This window comes from Hippocampus comes, unplaced genomic scaffold, assembly GCF_001891065.2.
Source record: "Hippocampus comes isolate QL1 unplaced genomic scaffold, H_comes_QL1_v1.1 scaffold78, whole genome shotgun sequence".
NCBI classification, from domain to species: domain Eukaryota; kingdom Metazoa; phylum Chordata; class Actinopteri; order Syngnathiformes; family Syngnathidae; genus Hippocampus; species Hippocampus comes.
In genome coordinates this window covers 1,468,261-1,477,785 of record NW_017805798.1, presented here as the reverse complement: position 1 = coordinate 1,477,785, position 9,525 = coordinate 1,468,261, and the positions used below count along the sequence as shown (strand labels likewise).

Genomic DNA, 9,525 nt, shown 5'->3' with positions numbered 1-9,525 from the left:
GCAAAATATTTTTGCAAAAAAATTCCTTAGTTTTGCAGTCCCAAAAAAAAAAAAAAAAAAAAAAAAGGATAAAGAAATAGCGGGGATGGAAAAAAAAAGGGACCCTCACCAGTGGCCGGGGCAATTCATAGGTTTGAGGGCGAAAATTTCCTTCTCCACCTCGAAGGAGAACATGTTTTCGCTGTAGTGCTGCCAGTGACCGGAGGTCTGCCACAGTTTGCTGTTGTAGATGTTGGGCGTCACCACCTCCTGGAAGCCCCTTTTCCGGTACTCACTCTGCCACGGGAAAAACAAGCCAAGCTTTGAATAGAACCTCATCAGGCGGAGTTTAGCCGATTGCCGGAATCAATTCATAAAGCAGATGAATCCAAATGAAACATTTTCTTGCCCTTTGAAAAACAATGATCAACATCGCCGGCTATTTTTCGGACATGTGAATCAAATCAGTCAGTGAATCATGATTTAAGTTTTCTTTGCGTAATTACGACACCTTCCGTTCGAAATCACGTGTGAATAAACAGATGTCAACGAAAACGTTTTTCTGAGCCAATTCATCGACGCGATACCGCCGACCGCCATGAACTCCCTTTTCGCGTCGACTCGGTTGAACTTCAAAGCGGCGCCCCTCAAACATGACCAAACTGGCTGCCCGGCCACGAATGAACTCACTTTTTGTCCAACGCGGACTCTGACTTACTCTGATGAACTCGATCAGGGTGTTGTAGATGAAGGCGCCTTTGGGCAGAAAGAAGCAACTGCCTGGACTCAGGTCGTGGAAAAAGAACAGGTCCTGTTCCTGAGGATGACACATTTGCATTTAGGTCAAACCGGATTTCATTTGGACCGACTCATCACGTGCTGGAATGAGGATTTGTCTTTCTAAGCTCACTTTTTTTTTTTCCCCGCAGCTTGGCTGAAATGAACTCAATCTGCCCTAGAAAGCGGCGGCGCTAGTAAACGGGACCTGATTGCTGCAGTCAGCTCAATTTATCATCACTCAAAGCTGAAAAGCGTTCAGGAGTAATTTTGGCTGGGCGAGGCAAAGAAAAAAAAAATAAAGAGACCTTGATACGTGGTCTACTTTGTGAGCGCCGTAAATTCATACCCGGCCCAGTTTGCGATGATCTCTGTTCTTGGCCTCTTCCTGAAACTTCTCCCACTCTTTCAGCATTTTGGGGTCTGGGAAGGAGATTCCATAGATCCTCTGGAGGGTCTCCATGTCCGCTTTTCCCTCCCAGTATGTGGACGAGCTCTGTGCGCCAAAAATACAAACATTCAGGATTATGGCCCAGATAGCCGCCCTTTCGTAATTCAAGACTTTTATTTCCTTACGTTGGAGTTTACTGGATTTATCAAGTTCAGATGAATTCAACAAATCGAAATGAATTGTGGCACGGCATTTCTGAACAAACCGTAACAGAACCCACGGAAGAGAGGTGGCTCACCTTGTGGATCTTAAGTGCTTTGATTTTTCCCGTGTGCCTCACATGTGGACCCCGACACAGATCGATTAGAGGGCCGCACCTGAAACGTCGGGAGGGTTGAGACGCAAAGAGCCGTCACCCACCGCGACAAACATTGACTCACCTGTAAACTGTCGTGGTGGGGGTGGTGACCTTCTCGTTCAATATGCGGCACTTGAACTTGTTGTACTGTCAAGACGAAGAGTGTCTGTTTAACGGCGAGCCGCCGCATAATCGCCGTTTGGCCTTTGCAGATTTCTTTTTTTTTTTTTTAAACATATCCTCTGTTATTTGCTGAACACCTTTGCCGTTTTTGTGCGCATTTATATATATAATTTTTTTGCCTGCCTTTGAGGTGTCCTATTTTCGTTGGTGGTCCTTGAATGCACCTCGCGCACTGTCAAAATCGAAACTGAACAGTACGTGGTCTACTTTGTTTGTGTTCCTTACGATTTGTTGTGTGCACATTGGAGCAAGTTAGTGGAATGACTTTCAGTTGCACAATTGCAGCCCACATTCGGTATTCGTTTGCGCTAACGTGTTCGGCTAATGAGCCTCAATTAAAGGTGGTTTGTTTCTGTTGAAGACGAAACGACTGAATACCACGAATCCGAGATTGTCTACGACGTGTGCGAGGTGTTGATGTTTTATGAATCTCTCCTTTTTGCCGCCATCTTGTGGCATCTACAAGCAACTGCAACCTCTTTTTGCACCAATTCTCGGCAGATTTCATCTTTTCGCAGCGGTCCCGATCCCGCACGAATAGCGAGGGTTCGCTCGGCTGATGTTCCTTTTGTGGAATACCTTGAACATTTCCAGCAGGGTTTCCTTTTTGATCTCCAGTCTCTCAAACGGCTGCTTCTCCTTGATGATTTTCTTGCACAAGCCCTCCAGACAAGGGAAGTCATTGCTCGACACCCCGCTGCACACAAATTCCACAAAGTAGAAATGCCAACACTGCATCTCGCATTGATATTCAAACTATCTCTAAAGCGCAGCTAAATTTAGTGCGCCGGCGTTTAAAGGGCATCCAAGTGTCAGCACCGTTGTGATTAGCGAAGGAACCTTTGAGAAATCTGGACTAATAGTGGAGAGTAATTGGCTGCGAGGGTCCTGCAATGTCAAAATCTCCTTCGTAAGACTCAGTCAGTCAGGAAGGCCATTAGCATAACATGACTTCATTAAGAGGGTTATGGAATTAATTAGACCGCGCTCTCCCGCAGCCCGGGAAAATTGCGGTGGAAAAAGGAAAGGAAGTTCATCTCCCGTCCACGCGATTCAAAAAGCTCAGCTCATCGACGAGCGTTTGGAGAAAGGTGAAGCCGCAGCCCGCGCCACTCACTCGTTGCCGTCGAGGAACATGTCGTAGTAGAAGCCGTTCTCGATGGGCGGGCCGTAGCACAGGCAGCCCCCGTACACTCGCTCCATGGCTTCGCCCAGGATATGAGCGCTGGAATGCCAGTAAACCTTCAAGGACATAGAAAAGTTGTCTTTTTTTTTTCTTCCACTTCCATAGCAACGTTTCTTAAACATTGATTTTTCGTTTCAGCTTACATAACAATGTGTGCTTTTTTTTTTTTTTTTTTAAACTGAATTGTTTGGAATTGATCCTCCCCTCCCCCCATAGAAACATTTCACTCTTTACTATCAATTGCCTTGTGACGGACTAGCACAACGGAAATGTCTTCCGAGACCAGGGCTGCCCAATATGTCGATCGCGATCGACGATGATTGACGGCTTTGGACTTACAGCTTGAGCTTCGTCATCGTCAAACTTGAGCAACTCGAGGCTGCAGTCGTCCTCCAAAGGCCGGTCCAGATCCCACACGTCTTTGTTCACCTTGGCGATCACAGTGTTGTCGGCCAGACCTTGACTAGATGCCACAGTGGGACATATTCATCAAATTCACGCCGCGACGTTGAGTTACGCTGACAAGTCCACTTTAAAGAGACGAGCGTAGTTCAAAAGTGCTCAGACGTGTCCAAAATAATAGTGCAGCATAGTAACAATAGTCAAGTTTGACAACACTGATAATATGCGTGGCGTTGCAAAGGCAGGGCTTCACAATGAAAAAGGAGCCTTCATGTGTATTCCGTGTTTATTTAGCACAAGTGGGAAACAACATATTTCCGCTCAAGCTTTGCCTTGAAGCCGAACAACCTTCTGTTGCTACTTTTTTTTTCCACCCCTGTATTGCCCAAAGAAGAAGTATGCCCAAGAAGTTAAAAAAAAAGACGAAGAGTTTCAACCACATTTCAAACTTTTACTCTGCAGAGGGAGCATTAAAACATCCACTCATGCTCGCGCGACTATTTTATTTTATTTTATTTTAATTTTTTTACCAGCCCACTGAATAGTTGACAGCATTTGCAAGCATACTGGTCACAGTCTCAAGGCCTCATCTATTTATCATTGCATTTGGCAGGGCCGCAGTGAATATTCCCCCATTTAGGTAGTTAAAAAAAGTAACCACAGTAAACTGACCTGATTCCACAGGCCACTTGGTAGGGCGTGGTCTTCCAAGACTCTGCGTCTACCACCTTCCCGTCCGGTAAGGTGACTTTAATGGGACGAGACTCTTTCGCGGCCCTCTCTGCCATGAGGGCATCATGCTCACCTTTGAGCTTAGCGTACAATGTCAGGCGCTCGTCGATGTACTCGGGTGCTGGTGAAAGCTGTGGGGGAAAAAAAACCCCAAACAAATACATTTCTAAGTGTATAAACTACTGATGTGCAGGACATGAAAACACGTTTTTGTTGCTCACCTCAGCTCTGCCTCCAGCATCTCCTGCATTATTTTTGACCTTCTTCTTTCCTCCATCTTTCCCATTGAATGCTCCCTCCTGTCCAAACATCAGACAGTGCAGGATATTAACTTGTGTTTACTCAATGCTACGTGCGTGTGCCAGAGTCTACTCCACATAATCGCAGTACCGAACCGCTAAACTATTGATTGACATCCCGAATGATGACAAGGGACGTGCTTGTTGACACATTACAAAGTTATGACAGTGAAATACTTTTGAAAACGTGCAAGTACAAGGGGAAACAAATCAAATGTGCCTTGCCGGCTACTTCCAGTTCAAGTTGACTGTTAAAAGGTACAACTTAAGCGAGGTTGTTGTAAGAAGCTTCCATAATCATATGCGCATTCCAGCGACATAAAAGTGGGAGTCGCGGAGTTTTTCACGAGAGCCGACACGTTAGCGGCGCATTGCTAGTCGTCGTCAATGTGAACAGAGCGGCGGCTAGGCTAAGCTAACCGGCTACATTGAATGAGCGTTGCTAGAAACGAAGGCGAAACGTTACCTTTTGACCTTCGGCCACGTTGAGTTGGCTCATTTTCTCCACGACAGGCAGTTCGGCCATAACAAGTGACAAACTGGCCCACTTTGAGCGACTTGTTCGCGGTTTAGCGAGCTGTTGGACTGTCACGACGAGTGGTGGTGACGGCTGATGACGTCACCCGGAAATCTGATGCAATATTTTATTCTTCTGAGGAGAAATTTCTTCTTCGTCTTTTTGCTATTTCATGATGCAACGTTGCACTCCTACATGTTTTAATTGAGTAACAACATGTTTAATTTTTCGAAGTTGTCATTTTTCTTTTTGATAAAAAGATGAACTGGTATTTTAAATATGTATTTTCCATATGTTCCATATTTTTTGTAACACACATTTATTCGATTTAGATTTCAGTTTATGTCTGTTTTTGTCACAAAAACTCACCGTTTACTGACCATTTGAAGTGATTCAGTCCAAGCCTTCTCGTGAAAAAAAATCTGAGGTCATTTAACAATGTTTTATGTTGACTATTTTCAGTGTTATTTAGCTGCATTGAATTTTTGAATAGAATAGAATTGGCCATTATTAGTCCAGCGACGGGGAACTTCAGGTTTACAACAGCAAAGTAGGATCATAGAATCAAAAATCAGGCAGTGATACTGAGCAGTCTTGTACATGGATACAAGGCAGTATATTCAGAAGTGGATGAGAACCGTGGCAAAACTGAGAATGTAGTCTGCCGCCGGTCTGTATCAGAAAAACTATAAATGCATATAGTCTATCTAAAAGCAGTTGAGATTAGGGGGTCACTAACATGGCGGCCCCCAAGGACCACTTGAGTAGCCTGTGAGCCTATTCTTAAAAAAACAACAACAACAACAACTGACCCAGTGACGGGATATTGCGATTTCCCTTCTAATGATGTGGAAATTATTTTTTGAAAATATAAACACCTTTAGAGCTTTATGATTTTTCCTACCTTGTGATTGAAATAAATGATAAATGAAATGAGAAATCCGATATAGGTATTGGCGCATTTAGGTAACCTTTCAGCAGTATTTTAGTTTAGGTAACTTCTGGGACTATTTCAGTTGATATCGGAATATTTAGGCAATTTAGGTAGGTTGAAAAGGAGTTGGAGCAATTTGGATAACATTTCAGTATGTTTTACACTCATATAACTTTTGTGACTTCAACCAGTTGATTTGCTAGTAATTACATAACTTTTGGGAGAGTTGGTGATTTACTTTTTGATACATGTAGTATGCACAAAGTATTATTTTGCAATTGAAATATGAACTTATGTGCTGTGTGTCTCAAGCTTTGGACTCTTTCATGATAGAAAGGGTTCTGTCAGTCGTCATCTGTACCTGTGGGTAAAAAACAAAAAACAAAAAACAAAACAAAAAAAAACAATCCATATTTTTTGTAACACACATTTATTCGATTTAGATTTCAGTTTATGTCTGTTTTTGTCACAAAAACTCACCGTTTACTGACCATTTGAAGTGATTCAGTCCAAGCCTTCTCGTGAAAAAAAATCTGAGGTCATTTAACAATGTTTTATGTTGACTATTTTCAGTGTTATTTAGCTGCATTGAATTTTTGAATAGAATAGAATTGGCCATTATTAGTCCAGCGACGGGGAACTTCAGGTTTACAACAGCAAAGTAGGATCATAGAATCAAAAATCAGGCAGTGATACTGAGCAGTCTTGTACATGGATACAAGGCAGTATATTCAGAAGTGGATGAGAACCGTGGCAAAACTGAGAATGTAGTCTGCCGCCGGTCTGTATCAGAAAAACTATAAATGCATATAGTCTATCTAAAAGGAGTTGAGATTAGGGGGTCACTAACATGGCAGCCCCCAAGGACCACTTGAGTAGCCTGTGAGCCTATTCCTAATAAAAAAAAAAAAAACAACAACAACTGACCCAGTGACGGGATATTGCGATGTGGAAATGATTATTTGAAAATATAAACATCTTCAGAGCTTTATGATTTTTTTCCTACCTTGTGATTGAAATAAATAATAAATGAAATGAGAAATCCGATATAGGTATTGGCGCATTTAGGTAACCTTTCAGCAGTATTTTAGTTTAGGTAACTTCTGGGACTATTTCAGTTGATATCGGAATATTTAGGCAATTTAGGTAGGTTGAAAATGAGTTCGGGCAATTTGGATAACATTTTAGTATGTTTTACACTCATATAACTTTTGGGACTTCAACCAGTTGATTTGCTAGTAATTACATAACTTTTGGGAGAGTTGGTGATTTAGTTTTTGATACATGTAGTATGCACAAAGTATTATTTTGCAATTGAAATATGAACTTATGTGCTGTGTGTCTCAAGCTTTGGACTCTTTCATGATATTTGTCAAAACGGGGAAAGTGAAACTAAAAACAATAATTCACAAAAGTGAATCGACATTTCTCACGTCGCACCGCCAAGGTGGTAATCCACAGAAGTGCTTCTTAAATACCGTCCAATAATCGCTTAAACCCTCCGACGAAAGCGAGTGCATCCGAATGAGATGGAGCCGCGCACGCCGTCAAGGAGCTCCCTCACAAGGAAGGCCTTAAATAAAACCAACAAAGAGCAGATGATTGCAATCATCCCGTTGATAGCCGGGTTGCTCCATTGGCAGCTGAGGTGATATTTGTCCTACATTTTCTTTCTTTTTTGGGCTCCAGACGACATGCACATTGCAGTTCATGTTCGACAGCAGTTTTTAAACTCCTGACACTCTCTGTGGGAATTAGTGGAGAAGATGAAGCGCACTGTGAGCTTCCATGCTGTTTTTTTTTTTGGAGGAGTGGGGAGGGGTGCTCAGAGGGAGAGAGGGAAGTGTTGAATAATTCACCTTCAAAAGCTGCAAAATAAATAAATAAATCAAACACGCACACAGAGCATGTTGATGCTCTGTCGAATCCTCGCCTCTGTTTTTGGCTTCAAAGTTTGCTTCAAAGCCTTGTCAGGCACTCAGCGGTTCTGATCCAAATGTATGGCAAAGACGATCTGCAACTCGAGATTGAAGAGAGGGATCGACTTTGATTTCAAGTCATCTCTGCTCCTGGTTATCGGCGCATGTTCCCTTGATTTTACATATGGCAGATCTTGTTCAGGGTTACAGCAGGGCGGACTGCGCTCACCTGTCAATCACTTTGTGATTGCAACGAACATGAGTGGCTCCTTTGTCAGTGATGCGAACCTCCAGCATGACTTTTGGGGCTTAATGGGAATGATGGAATAAATTAAGAAGTATTGAGATAGCACCTGGTGGTTAAAAAAATCTGTCTCGCAGTGGAGAGGTTGTGTTCCAATCCAAGTTGTTGCACTCTCGTTACTATTATTATTATTATTATTTTATTTATATTTTTTTATTATTTTTTTAATTTTATTTTTATTATTATTTATTTATTTATTACTCGTGACTTATTATTACTATTTTATTTCAGGAAAATTGATGCACTTCAAAACGTGTCTGTGACAGACTTAAAAAAACAGGACAGATAAAATTACGAATTGTTGTAAGCTGATCTACATATTCTTTTTCTCAATGTTTTCTTGTTTCTACGGGAGCCAAACAGAAATGATTTGCCACGGACTGAAATATGCCAAAAAGGAGTGAGATCCAAAAGAAAGGTTGAAGATGGTGTTTTGATGAGAATGGTTATTATTTATAGCAAAGACATTAAAACAAAAAAAAACTAGAGTGGGTCAAACCCTGTGAGTGTGGAATTATTTAGGGGAGTCCTGCTGTTGAGAGGATGTCACTTTGCATGTCTATAAATAAGTGAGCTTTCATTATTTGCAGCAACTTTGAATATTTTATATGACTTGTCCTGTAGGTGTCAGTAGAGAGGTTCTACTTTTTTATTTATTTTTTTTTTTTAACTACCTGCACTTTGCACTCGCCGTCACTTGCGCGTCACATCCATCACTGAAGTTTGGTGTTTGTCTCCGGAGGGAGCATCGCCTTGCGCCCGCCTCGTTCACTCCCCCGCGAGGAAATTGCACAGACGACAACACATGATGGGATTTGCTCCATCCAAACACTTCATGAATATTTGATCCTTCCTTTTTCTACATTCGCGTCGCTTCGGCGCATTATTAGACCATCGCTCACATCGGCCGTCTCCCACAAATCATTCTCTTGAATAACGCAGGGCACTCACCTGACTTATTCAACAATTTCTATCAATCTCACTCAAAAGAAGACCGTACGTTCATGATGCAAAAAAAAAAAAAAGGTTGCGCCGGCGAATTAATGGGGATCAAAAGGGAAGTGTGGAGCAGGGTTGCGTTCGGAAAGGATTTTACAGGCTCAACTCCAACCTGGGTTGCAATCAAGCGCATCTGAAAGCTTTCCTTACAAGCGAGTCCAAGGGCAGGCGCCGCCATGAAAAATCACTGGCCTTCAGCCGCCCTCCACGCTGGGAGACGATGACGGATGACAACGGGTCAGCCATGGTGGGGACGGGAGGGGGGCGGGGGGCAGCGTGCTACCGCTAGCACGTTGACAACCATCTGCTAAGAAGTCCATCACGAGACGTGTGACACCTCCTCCACTGGCTCGCGACAGCCGTGACATCATTGGCTGGGTAATGGACAATAGCCGCTGCGTAATGCGCACGCGTTTGCGTTTTCTGTCGTTCCCATTTTAACCAACCAATGATCTATTTTTGTAATGAAACGGTGCAAAGAATAGCAAATCAATTGAAGAAAGACAGAAAAAGGGCACACTGAAAGAAACAACCATCCCTGCTCA

General features: G+C 42.7%; 1 protein-coding gene across 1 annotated transcript in view; it reads right to left on the bottom strand.

Annotated features, from left to right (window-relative positions):
* Positions 1–4,937, bottom strand: part of tars1 (threonyl-tRNA synthetase 1) — an 8,774-nt gene extending 3,837 nt beyond the window's left edge. The window contains exons 1-11 of the mRNA XM_019885448.1: positions 4,774–4,937; positions 4,230–4,307; positions 3,949–4,139; positions 3,214–3,337; positions 2,806–2,930; positions 2,268–2,385; positions 1,588–1,652; positions 1,446–1,524; positions 1,106–1,252; positions 698–796; positions 109–276 (exon numbers count right to left, since the gene is read on the bottom strand). Of these exons, the coding sequence (XP_019741007.1) occupies positions 109–276; positions 698–796; positions 1,106–1,252; positions 1,446–1,524; positions 1,588–1,652; positions 2,268–2,385; positions 2,806–2,930; positions 3,214–3,337; positions 3,949–4,139; positions 4,230–4,307; positions 4,774–4,833 (1,254 nt within the window). The 5' untranslated portion in view covers positions 4,834–4,937. The remainder of the gene's footprint in view (positions 1–108; positions 277–697; positions 797–1,105; positions 1,253–1,445; positions 1,525–1,587; positions 1,653–2,267; positions 2,386–2,805; positions 2,931–3,213; positions 3,338–3,948; positions 4,140–4,229; positions 4,308–4,773) is intronic.
* Between the last annotated feature and the right edge of the window lie 4,588 nt (positions 4,938–9,525).